The 13,305-nt window shown below is 40.0% G+C and overlaps 1 protein-coding gene across 1 annotated transcript in view; it reads left to right on the top strand.

The window, feature by feature from the left end:
• ACAN (aggrecan) overlaps window positions 1-13,305 on the top strand; it is a 41,612-nt gene that overhangs the window by 5,587 nt on the left and 22,720 nt on the right. The window contains exons 3-10 of the mRNA XM_063314224.1: window positions 656-830; window positions 2,068-2,195; window positions 3,405-3,698; window positions 5,059-5,547; window positions 6,338-6,512; window positions 8,386-8,513; window positions 9,213-9,506; window positions 11,676-11,855. Of these exons, the coding sequence (XP_063170294.1) occupies window positions 656-830; window positions 2,068-2,195; window positions 3,405-3,698; window positions 5,059-5,547; window positions 6,338-6,512; window positions 8,386-8,513; window positions 9,213-9,506; window positions 11,676-11,855 (1,863 nt within the window). The remainder of the gene's footprint in view (window positions 1-655; window positions 831-2,067; window positions 2,196-3,404; window positions 3,699-5,058; window positions 5,548-6,337; window positions 6,513-8,385; window positions 8,514-9,212; window positions 9,507-11,675; window positions 11,856-13,305) is intronic.

Raw genomic sequence — 13,305 nt, 5'->3', positions numbered from 1 at the left:
CTAGGTTGTTTATGGATGGAGATATATAGTGAGTGGTATTGATGGAAACTAAGTTTAGTGGTTTCCTTTTCTTTTTCTTTTCTCATGTATTTACAGTATATAGTCAGCTTCCTATTTCTTCCTCTTTTCCATCCAGCATTACATTGTTTAGTCCAAAAGGGAATAGCATGATTGGACTGTATGCATGAAGAAGTCTCAAAAGAAAGGGTAGGCAGCTACTTTCAGTGCACTTGAAGAGTACTTTCTGAGGCTCCAACAGTGTTCAGGTGATATGATGTCATTGGGTGAAGCCAAAAATATGCATCCTCTTTTGTGAGGTGTTAAATGTCAAACTGGATGTGCTAAATGAAGATAGCATTTCTCTCATAGGAAAGTGGCAGGGCTAAAAAGTCAGCCATTTTGCCATTTTTCTTTGAAAACGGTTTTAGATTTGTCATGACCTATGTAGATATGAATGGCTGATGATCTCAACAACAAGCTTAGCACGCATGCATGCATTGTACAAAACTTGGTTAGTTTTTTGGGAATTGACATCTTGTATGCACCCAACCCTTTTGTTAACATATGGATCAAAATATTGCGCCAGTGCAGAAAATGGGTTAATTCAGAGACAAAGTGAAGCCTGTTGTATGAACACAACCAATGTGTTTTCCAGGGATCGTGTTCCATTACAGAGCCATCTCTACCCGCTACACTTTAGACTTTGAGAAGGCAAAGCAGGCATGCATCCAGAATGGTGCTGTCATTGCAACTCCTGAGCAGCTCCAGGCTGCCTACGATGATGGCTTTGACCAGTGTGATGCTGGTTGGTTGTCTGATCAAACAGTCAGGTAAGCAATTGCGAAAGGGTTTTGTATACATCTTCTCCAACTCTGGATCATCTAGAATACTGTTCTATCTTCCCCAGCCAGTGTGGCCAGTGGAAGTTGTCAGGTTGGGGAAGCATGGCTGTATACAAACACAGGGGAAAGACTAATCATGGTGAAATATTAAGCAGTGCTGTGGATCAGCAATCAGAGAAGGTGTAGGAAGTTACATGACTGGGCTATTTCCCTCCTTTCCATTTGATGAGAATCCAGGGCTTCATAGCAAGGATGAGGAATTAGGTTTCTCTCTCCACACAACCCTGCTGGACTGGATAACATTAGTGGGAAGAATTCAGGAAAAAAAAGTAATTTTTTTTAAAAGCCTGGGTGCACTGCCTGTAGATCTGCAGACGTCACTGAACTACCTCTCCAAGCTTCCCTCACGGATGGTCCTGCTTGCTGTGAGTTGTAGTTAAATGACCTCTGAATGGTTATACTTTGTTCAACTATGCTGCAAGGCAGAGATGGGCAACCTGAGGCCTCACCACTGATTTTTTTTATAGCTCCAGAGCCCAGTTGTCATGGTTTCTTGTCAGTTAAAGGTAGGAAACCCACTGAGCTAACAGTAAAAGCCCTACAAGAGGCTTAAACATGTTGAAAAAAAACAAAGACAACTGAAAATCTCCCTCTAAAACAAACCAAACAAAAAATTCTGGTATGGGTGGCACGGCTAAATCATTGTGGCCTAGGTTCCTTGCCATGCTAAGTTCAACAGCTGGCAATGAAAATGTCCCCCCAGTTACAAGCCCTGTCCCCCTGAGCTGTGATCCCAATTCCTTCTGTTTCTCTGGGGAGAGAGAGAAAACAATCACAGCTTGTAATTCCCTATTTTTTAAAGAGAGAAGCATTTGCTCTCAGGGTTTGGAAGGAGAGTCTTCCTGAGCAAGGAATTTCTTACTTCTTTGAGCAAAAATGTATGGGATGGGGACTTTGAGGAAGAGAAAGAGAGGCTTGGAAACAATGAGAAGAAGCTGGTGAGCTGATGGTGGAACTCAGTTGTCATCTAAGGCCCACAAGCTGGAGGTTCTCCATGCCAGTTTTCCAATTCCCATAAAAGCTGTAGTTCTGAATGCTACTTCGGTCTCAGTCATCCTTCTGGTTTTTCTAGAAATTATTTCTGTCCCAGAATATACTATTTCCCTTCTCTGTCCTCTTCCCTTGGAGATAAATTTTCCTCTCCCTAACTCTTTTATTGAATCAGGTACCCAATGCACCATCCCCGAGAAGGTTGTTATGGTGACAAGGATGAATTTCCTGGAGTGAGAACATATGGTGTTCGTGATACAGATGAGACATATGATGTGTATTGTTATGCAGAGGAAATGGAAGGTAATGGTTTGTTTTTATACTTAACACACTTAAATTCTATTCTTCAGCTACAAGGTCTTAGCGACAGCTTGTGCAGGGTTAAAACCATTGTTCAACGATTTAAGGGGCAAAATAAATGCATTGATCTGATGCATTTTTCGATGCTTTTTAGAGTTATGACCTCTCAGCCCAACTTGTACAAGGACTATTAAATGGGGGTTATCTCATCTCATCTACATAATAATGATATCAAAACTTAACTTCTGGATGACTTCTCCAGAGAGCCATGTGGTTTGTTTTTTTTGGGGGGGGGGCAGGGGGATAGTGAGTTTTTCAAAGGAATTGACCTCCTTTTTCTGAGTTCTGAAAGTGTTTTGAGGAATGAGCTGCTTCCAAAATTCAAGGAAATGCTGTTTAATATTGGATATTACAAGCAAAGTACTATCCATTCCAGTGAACTGTACCTTCAACACCAACCATATTCAGAACATTTTCTAGATTTATCAAAACTCTTATTTTCTTACTTTTTAAAATCTGTACTCAAGAATCTGAAAATAGCAGATATGGTACCCTGCTTCCAATTTAATCCTCTTAGCAACCCATGGAGATAAGTTATGCTGAGATAAAAATTGGCCAAAATTGCAGGGGGTGGTTGGTGGTTTTATAGTTTAATATTCCAGATTCATCTTTAGGACTGAATGAAAAGGTTGAACTTGTAGGTAGCAAACTTGGTGGGGAGAGAGCAATTTGCAGAATATTCCTGGGGGAGACATAATTCTCTTCTACTATGTAGCATCTTAGTAGTTAATGAAACTGTATTATGAGTGAAAGAAGGAACAAGCTGAGGAAGGAAAATCTAAAAGGAAAAAGACGATGCCTATTATTCTTTTCAAATGGATCCAACAGGGAATAACCTCAATCCTTTTCCACATTTTTCATTCTGGCCATGACTGATAAAATGGGTGGGGGTTGTCTTAAGATGATAGGGGCTGTAATTTTTCCATAGTCCAGTCCTTAGGAAATCAAGAGTTCAAATTTCTGTTAGTTCATTCTCAGAAATGCCTTTTCTGAACCATTTTCAGCTCCAATGTATTTTTCTCTGGACTCTTCAATCCACATATATAAGCAAAGTTAATGGATAGAAAAGTCTAGTGAAGCCTCTCTGTGAATGGAAGGGGCATCATCCAGCCACTAATCGGTGGCATAATTATCTGTGCATTTTGATTGCAGGCAAAGTCTTCTATGCCACCTCTACTGAGAAGTTCACCTTCTCAGAAGCAGCAGAGAAATGCCATAGTCTTGATGCACGTTTGGCAACGACAGGAGAGTTATATCTTGCCTGGAAAGATGGGATGGATGTCTGCAGTGCTGGCTGGCTGGCAGACCGCAGTGTCAGGTATCCCATCAACAAACCAAGTCCCATCTGTGGTGGCAACCTGGTGGGAATACGCACAGTGTACCTTTATGTCAACCAGACAGGGTATCCTTACCCTCATTCTCGCTATGATGCCATTTGCTATACTGGTAAGTAGAAACAGAGGGACTGAGCTTCTTCCAATCTATGGCAGTTTTGCCGGTTCTTTCTTCATACATTTCATGTTACCTTCTGCTCTCCCCGACCACCCTTTAAAAAAAAAAAAACACAGATGTGCATTTATAAGGTTGGCATCTTCCTCTACCTCTCAAATATGAATTTTTGTATGAACTTCCTTCTAAAACACACATCTTTGTAAGTTTCCTCTTGTTTCAACTATAAACTACATACATCACAAAACATGAATGGTATTTAGAGAATAACCATTCTGCTGCTTAGTGTGGGAAGTACACATTTTGTCCATTTTCTTAAAAAGAAAACTTCAAACAAATGTGTCCAGCATCACTTTCACTAGAATTACCATTTCAAAGCTCTTGGCATTTGCCTTATCCAAATAAGCATACTGAAAATGCCTGTGTTTCACCCTTGTTCCCTAGGGTGATCAAGTTCCACTGATTTTGGTAGGATAATTCTAGAATAGAGACTGTGGCTAAACTCCTACATTGCCATACACCATGGTTTGTTTGAAGTGAAGGTTGTGGAACAAGACAATGGCTGGGTCTAGACTATGCTAAGCCATAAGCCATGGTTATAAGCCATAATGGCTGGATTTGCACAGAGCCCTCAATCAAAGCTGAATAAATCACATGATGGACTAGTGTAATGTGTGAATCCAAATTGTGACCAGAATTAAAGTGCTAATTAACAAGGTAAAGCTATACAAATTTGTTTAGAAGTAATCTCTGCTATGTTTAGTGATGCTCAATCCTAGGTAAATGCTTACTCCCAGGTAGGTCTAATTCTCTACTACAATGAGCCAAATTTGAGGCCTTAGCCTTTGAAACCCTTAGGAACAGGTACAAGAAACCTCTAAATGTTTTTTATCATTTCTGATGTGACCAAAGGAAAAAGTGATAAATATGTGACTCGAGAATAATCATAGTAATTATATCACTTTTATTAACTTTATGTACAAGAGAACATAAATCAAATTTGGATTTTGTTTTGATTTATGGTACCCTTTTAAAAATTGGGCAGTGAACTTCCTCTCAACCACTCTTATTGAAATGGTCCATTATAGCCTTCAGAACTGTGCATCCAAATTCCATTGACCCATCTTCCCTAATCAGCCGTTTCATTCATCTACACCATTTGATAACATAAATTCTAGCATTTTTAAGTGTTTCCTACACATAGTCCTAGCAGCTGGACCAGAGAAAGGAATCGGATGTCTGGAGCAATGAGAGCATTGTTACCTGCTTCTAAATGATAGGCCTGGAAAAGGCCCTAAAAAGGGTGAGTTCCCCATTGTGATTTGCTTCACCAGCAGTTATCTTCTTCACGCTTTAGGGGTTGACTCTGGCGCTGTCCTCCATGAGAATATCACGGATGAATCTGTCGATGAACTGGGCAGTGGCTTCACCATCCAGACATTCACGGAGGCAGACATTGAGCTGCAGTTTCCACGCAACACTACTGAGGAAGAAGCTCGAGGAAGCATTGCAACCTTGGAACCTATAGACTTTACTACCACCACCTTAGAGGTGGATGAAGGCATCACAGCAACTCCGGATCTCTTTGCAACAGGTTTCACTGAGGAGACAGAGAACAGAACTGAGATTAGGATCTGGGAAGACCTAGAAAATGGTACTGCCTCAACCCTGGATGCGCTTTTCCCCACAGATATTCCAGAAGCAACATCAGTGGAATATAGTTCGTGGGCTACGGCCACAACAGAGTCTGAATCACCCTCACCGTTTACAGTAGAACAGCCAATCATGCCAGGGACAGCTGTTCCTGATACTGGTCTAGTCCCTCAGAAACCCATTTCTTCCACAGGTACACAGCCAAGGTTATGGGTTATTTCAATAAATATTTCACCTTCCTATGTGTTGAGCATCAAATTGGCAAATAGGTCAAAATAATAGAGAATTAAAAATCTGTAAAAACAACTGAAGTGATTAATAGCATCCTACTCAAAAGCATGGCCAGAGATAAAGGTTTGGGCTCTTTGCTTGAAGGTTCAAAGCATGGGGGTGACACCTGTGAAAATGCATTCTATGGTTGGAAGAGAGACAGGAGATGACCTGTGTGACATGCATGACATCTCTCTGACATGCATGACAGAGTGAGAATTTCTGAACTAGGTTTCTAGCAAGCATGGGAGCCCCTGTGCTAAGCCATGAAAACAATTTAACCAGACTGAGTCACCTCATTAAGCATGTTGTGTGAACAGTGTCTCTGGGCTCTCTTTCCCATGCCTGAGCACCCTCTAACTTTCTCCATACTTTCCCTTCTTCTCTGACACCTTTTCTGTCTTTAGCCTTTCAACATATGTGGGTGCGCTGCAGAGCCTACCACCAATCCTGATGATCCTTTCCTGAGAAAGGAAAGAGACACAATCTCTGCTCTGTTTTGGAGGAGGGTATTTTTAAATGATTTTTTTCTGAGTGTTTGAACTACACAACACATCCCATGGGTCATGTGAATAAGATCCCAAATATTGTATGGAACACAGGAATAACTCCCAGCAAAATTTCTTACCTTGTTTTTGTTTCTTTAACTATCAGCAAGTGCATCCTATTTCTTTTTCAGCCCACTTTCCTGTGTTGTGTTGGTTTCTCTGCAGGTGTTGTCTTTCATTACCGGCCAGCCACCAACAGATATTCCCTGACTTTTGTTGAAGCTCAGCAAGCTTGCCTAGATAATCATGCTGTTATTGCTACTCCAGAGCAACTACAGGCTGCCTATGAAGAAGGATACGATCAGTGTGATGCTGGCTGGCTGAAGGACCAGACAGTCAGGTAAGGCTCTGGGCTGATGGGTAAAGAAAGAAAGAACCAAACATAGGGATTTTCCTGTCTACAGATCAGCATCTTTAATCAGCTTCTGGTGATCTCCATTAAGCAGGATTACCACTAACTTCTATGGATCCTGTTACTGAGAGGCCATTAATCCCCACATTATCCACAGAGTATTGGTTCCCGGAACAGAGGCCCCAGGAATATATGGGATCCTGCATATAACCTTAGGAGGGCCTCATTGCTCCTCCAAAAGCTGCCACTGGACTAACTTCCAATATGAAAGGAAGGGCTGCTTACAACACACTTCACTCAGATGCTAAATCAATCCATTTTTGCTAGGTTCTTGGGATGTCTTGGACCTTAGACTAACCAAACTGGCTGAGCTTGCAGAAACAGGCAACCTGTCAAAAACCTAATCAGAATTTAAGCAATCTGGTGTTGTGCATAAGCAACCAATATGATGTTAACTGCCCTAGGTAAACAAGTTATGGGAGCCCAACCAAGGATTAACTGACTGTATTTAATTGATCTGACTATAATTCAAATGTAATTAATCAAATTTAGTATTTGTCCTAGCCTTCTTTGTCCTGGCCCAGTCTGCTATTTAAATGTAGTCCTTGTAAGTCACTTAAATGCAGAAGCCAGTCCTGAGCATGAAAAGGTTTGTGTACCTGGATCAGTCTTCTGTGATCCTAGAAAATGAGAAGGTATAGCCTTCTACCTGCCATACTGTTTTTCTAGGTACAGAGACTGATTTCAATCGAAATTCCACCAGGAGAGGTCCCACAACTGAGATTCAGGTTTATTAATTCAGTGGGATCTTCTCTAAGAGGTTCTTTCTAGAAAATGATGCCTGAAACTCTAGGTAGAGACATAAAACTTCTAAAGGGATGCCCAGCAAGGCTTTGGAGCACTGGTATGGGTCTGTGTCTATCTCAGAGCTATCCACCTACCCACTCCTTTCGCTCCAGCAAAATATTTACCCTGAACTTGTCAACTCACAGGAGAGTTTCAAATTCTTCAAATTGCAATGGCAGAAACTTCCCGTGATGTAGTTTGCAAACCTGAAGTGAGGTGTGTTGTTCTAGCTTTAAAATATTCTTGATTACTAAGTATATTCTCTCTCCCTCCCAAATTTGGAGGTCTGCCTTTATTTGTTCATCTATTTTATTAGATTTAGAAGGCTGTTTAGTGGCAAGCAACTCTAGATGGTTTACAATTGCTTTAAAAACATATAAAAACAGAACAGAAACTAATAACCACAACATCACACATTGAGGAATATAGAAGTTAAAATAACAAACATTCAGGCAGGTTCACAAATTCATTTTCAAATCATGCAAAGGACCCAGTTGTTGTCACATTCTTTTTAATGTTGTTCAGCAAAGAGGTTGTTGTTAATGGTCTTCCAGCTGAGGATCTTGGTTCAAATCAGCCCATTGTGACCTCACCAGTTGCACAGGCTGGTGCCCCAGAGCCACATCCAGATCTGAAAGCTTTGGGTGAGCTCTCAGAAGACTCTCCAAAGGTTGTCAGCAAATTACAGAGTTTAATGTTTTAACCATTAAGTACATGTGAAGTGATCATAAAATTTATTCAGTTAATTAAATATAAATTTTGGCCTCATCTACTTTGGGAATGTAGCTTCAGACATATCCCCAAAATGCTAAGCGCAATCCTTAGACCAGTGTTTCTCAACCTTAGCAACTTTAAGAAGTGAGGACTTCAACTTCCAGAATTCTCCGGCCGGCATGAAGTTCACGCCTTAGACTGAAAATGGTTGCATGATCCTAGCCCACAACCACACAAAGCAATTCTCATCTATTAGTGAAAAATTCTGAGACCTTTAATGAGATTCATCCATGTTGGCCAGGTATCCCATTGTTGTTCCACGCAGTAAATGTGCGGGAGACAAGGAGGACTTCCCTGGGGTGCGAACATACGGTATGCGCCCAGCATCAGAAAAGTTTGACGTCTACTGCTATATCGAAAGACTGAAAGGTACGTTTCCATTTATGGGACCTTCTGGAGAAGGAAGGACAGTGCTTTATCCATGTCTGATTTAGTCATGGGAAATAGGGCTGGACAACATTTTAGGTTCAATGTTTCAGAGCTTTCAGGAATGTGAAAGTCGTAGCAGTCTGCCACATCTTAAGCTGTTGAAGATTGAAGTGTTCTGTAGGTGTGTGAGAGAGAGCGCATTCTGGAGAGCAGGAATCTGCCCTGAGCAAAGATTAGTAAAGCAGGTTTTATCACAGAAAGGATATTTATTTACAGGAGAAGCGTGATAGAGCTAGACAAAGCCTAGACTAACTGCAGCCCATGAGGAGGAGAGTCAAAACAATGAGCCTTGTGGTACATATGCCCTGCAAGAAAGACAGAAGTAGGTGACTTCAGTCTAGCAATCACTTAGACGAAGCAGGCAGAAGGAGACACATAACAAAACCTTTGTTCTCTACTTACACCCTATTGTTGCCAGTAGGTCAGGTAGTGCTGAAGAGTCAGTGCCATTGGATTTGGACCACCAACAAAAGCAACTGCATCCCTTTATGGGATTTTTCAGCTGCTCTCCACAGCAGCTGCGCAATCCCAGGAAAGGGTGCAGCTGCTTGGAGGGGTTATGGATATGTGCTAGATCCATGTTCTCAGGCATTTTGGGGAAATCGCAGGACCTCACCTCCTTTCACTCTTTATCTGTAGGTGAGGTCTTCTTTGCTACTCAGACAGTACAATTCACCTTCCTGGAAGCCCAAGAATACTGTGAGAGCCAAAATGCTACCTTGGCTTCCACCGGACAACTCTACGCTGCCTGGATACTGGGCCTGGATAACTGTCAGGCAGGCTGGTTGGCTGATGGAAGCCTCCGATATCCCATTGTTAATCCTCGTCCTTCCTGTGGTGGAGACAAGCCTGGAGTGAGAACTACGTACTTGTACCCCAATCAGACAGGATTCCCTGACCCTCAATCCAAGCATCATGCCTTTTGCTTCAGAGGTAAGGAGAGGCTCATCTTTCTGAACTGGGGGAGCAATCTCTTCCACTCAGAACTCAATCTTCTTCTCAATTCCTTCATATCATGGAGGCTTCATGCACCTTTTCTGCACAACTGAAAAGGGGCAGCTTTCCTGCTGGATCTTGGCATCACAGTCTGGTTTTTTTTCAAGGTATTATGGGAACAGTAGCATGCAAGGAAAAATTAGATTTAGCCGAGTCTAGTGTTGACCCATTGAAATAAATAGGACTTAAGTTAATCCAAACTTTTACTGGGGAGATGTCTAACAGAGCATTCCAAAGCCCTGGCTCAAACTAGTATTTAAATCATATCAACGAGTAAGAAAGTATTTCTCCATACTCGATAAGCTATGCTGTGAAATATTAATAAAGGCAAAACTTAATGTAAGTTTCTTAAGCAAGATTATGCATGGTATTTTTAATATACACATTAAGATAATGTTTCTTGGAATTTTTCCTTCTACGTGTACATAATTTTTTTTTTAATGCCTTTAAGTCTATGTTGACTCCTGGCAACTACCTGGACTAGTCTCCACAGTTTTCTTGGCAAGATTTTGGAAGTGCTTTGCCATTGCCTGCTTTTAGGGCTGAGAGAGAGTGACTGGCCCAAGGTCACCCAGCTGGCTTTGTGCCCACGGCAGGACTAGAACTCATGGTCTCCCAGGTTCTAACCTATTTTAGCAAGCATGAGAAATGATGTCTTAATAAAGTCATCAATAAGACTATATATTTTGATAAGTATGCAAAATGCCCTGATACTAAGACAAGTCCATTATTATTGACACTGACTAGCAAGGTTCTCCAGGAGTTCTTTTTTTTTTTTAACACTTTCTTAGAGATGCCAGGGATTAAACTCAGAACTATATAAATCAGTTGCTCTACCATTGAACCATCATCTCTTCCCTCTTGACTACACCAAGATAATGTTATTTTTACAGGCTGCATTCATACAGTATCTGAATTCATTCTGGGGGTTCACACATTGCATTTAACTATAAGCTAACCAAGTGGGCTGGGTTTACACAATATGCTATGCCACTAACATGTAATTAAGGTTAATATTATCAAAGCTGTTGTGCAAGTATGTCTGGTAGATTTATACCAGATGTATGAATGTAGCTCTTGTGCTTTTTCAAGGTACAAATGCATATTAATATTTAAGGGTGGGTAAGTGATGAAAAATACAAATGATTTGCATCAGCGGAAAGACTTAGCTGTTACAGGAATATTTAATATTACAAATTATTCTATTTAAGGTGGAATTCAACAGTAATGACAATTCATAGAACAAATCAATAGAAAAATAAAGGAATGGGGAAATAATTTAGCCCTATTAAGAATACTGAATAAATACAGAAAGTTGTATCCAGTGGTGTCTGGCCATTAATAAAACAGGCAATAGTGGTACGTAGATTTCTCTTCCATGGAATTGAGAGCCCTCTGGAACAAATTTGAGGGCAAAGAATAGATGATATATGGCACAGTTGGAAATACATTTACATGGTATATCTATGTCATATGAAAGTATATCCATGGTATAACTTGAGCTGTACAATGGAATTGGCTGGCACAAGGTTTAACAAAAAGGAGGGGAGGTTGCTTACTTGTGCGCCAGTGAACTTTGGAACTCATTGTCATGCAATGTGCTACTTACCTTTCTCTGACAAGCATTTAAAATAATTAGATAAACTCCAGTAAGTGATAGCTAGATGTAATGGTATGTGAGAAAGTCCTGAGAAATGGGGTGAAGAGATGGTGCCTGGGGAATGGTCAGATAAGAGAGGGCATAGCCCACAGCTGCATAATGGATGGAGAAAGCGGCTCAGAAGGGATCCTCCCTAGTTTCTCAGGCTGTAAAGGAGACAGTGGGAGATTTGTACTTTCAGACTTCCAAGATTCTGTTAATGTAAACTTACAATAAAGTATTAACTCATCTGATCGTGTTTCCTGTCTGATCTACCTGGGAAGGCTGACACTAGTAGAGATTGTAGCCCATAATTTCCAGTGTTGGGAAATGACAATAAGAAGGATATATCTTGTTTGGGCTTTTTTTGAAAGTGGTATCATTCAAAATACAAACCAAATACATCTGTATATCTACCTTAAACTTCCATATTTGGGGTATTCCCAACAATGATTTCTATCTTTCAGCTCTACCATCTTTGTATGAGGATATAGAGGAAGACTTAATTGCAGCCCAGCTGGTTCCTGGAGTAGAAGAAGTCCCTTCTGGGGAAGAAACAACTGTGGAAATGGAGTTTGCCACTGATTCTGAAAATCAAACCGAGTGGGGAACAGAAGTATTTCCAACTAATATATCACTGTTATCGGGTAAGTAAGTTCCATTGGTTCAACTCCAGAATAAACTGACATAACTGCAACTTTTTTGAGATGCATTTGTATAGGAATCTGTATAAAAATATATTTAATGATAAGAATATAGTAAAACCTCATCTTAATTTTTATTTAATTAGTTAGGAAGTTAAATTGATTAGCCACCCAACTCTAGTAGATTCTAAATGGACTCCCATTTAGCAGATTTCAGATTTAATGAATGAAATTTAGATCCAGTCCATTCTCCCTCTCCCCCAAAAGTCCAGATAATCTCAAAAAGTGTTTTTTGTCCATATATAAAAAATTATTTGCATTATTTGCAAATATCTATAACCTTTGTCTCATTAAGTCACTTATTCACTTGTAACTACATAATGATACAAATAACACACATTTATGCAACTTCTATGTAACTCCTGGATTTAATGGACATTCAGATTTCATGGATACCCTTTCCAAATGGTCCATAAAATTGAGCTTTTACCATCATAGTAATAATGATAGTAGCAGTGACAACAACAGCAGTAATTGTAGCTGTATTTGACAGATCCTGAATCTAATCATGCTGATTTGGACAGGTTTAAAGATGTCCGAATCAAAGTAAGTTTTCTCCAACACACACTGAATCCAAATTAGAATTTCTTTAGAACTCCATTAATGATTCAGAATTTGAAAACATAAAGACAGCACTGGGATTACACAATATCATAATGTGTTTGGTTTGGCCTAGCCAATTATAGATTCTCCAATAAACCATTATTAAACATACTATGTGTGAATCCAGCCAGCAAAAATATATCCAATTTGCCCTAATGCCTTCATGACAGAAAGGTCATGATGGAAGACAAAGGAATTTAATGCAAAAGACAGCTATAGTTTCTAAGACTATGGAATCCAGGAGGGTTGAGCATTGACTTGTTTGAAAAATTAAGATATATACTGTATCCTTCTGCCAATATCTGTGATTTTTCATCCCTGTTTTTCTATGCTTCCTGGAAGGATTCACCCAAATCATTTATCTAGGCTAAAAAAGGCCAGATAGTTTGTGGTCCAGCATATGTCATGAATCAAGCCATCAGATTAATCCATAGTGTGGTTTATTTGTTTGGGCATAGCAAATTACATGAACTCAGGAACTGTGTTTTTTAACTTAGATTTAGAGTTTAGTGTGTGATGCAAAACTAGCTCCAGTCTCTTTTTGGTAGCAGTTTTATATTTAAACTATTTTTCCTCATTATAAGTCATTTATATCTGCAGCTTTCTAAAACTGGTCAGACTCTTTGCCTAAAGACCTCTCTATGCTATGTTTATGCAAATTACCAAAACAAACCAAAAGCCACAGAGAACTGTTAATGGAATATATACAGCAATACAGCCTTGTTTCAGGTTATCAGATCAATAACAAAAATTCTTTAAAAACCCAAATGTTGACATAGACTTTAGCAGA

This window comes from Candoia aspera, chromosome 13, assembly GCF_035149785.1.
Source record: "Candoia aspera isolate rCanAsp1 chromosome 13, rCanAsp1.hap2, whole genome shotgun sequence".
NCBI lineage: Eukaryota > Metazoa > Chordata > Lepidosauria > Squamata > Boidae > Candoia > Candoia aspera.
The sequence above is the reverse complement of the archived record's forward strand: the minus strand, read 5'-3'. Positions and strand labels throughout refer to the sequence as shown.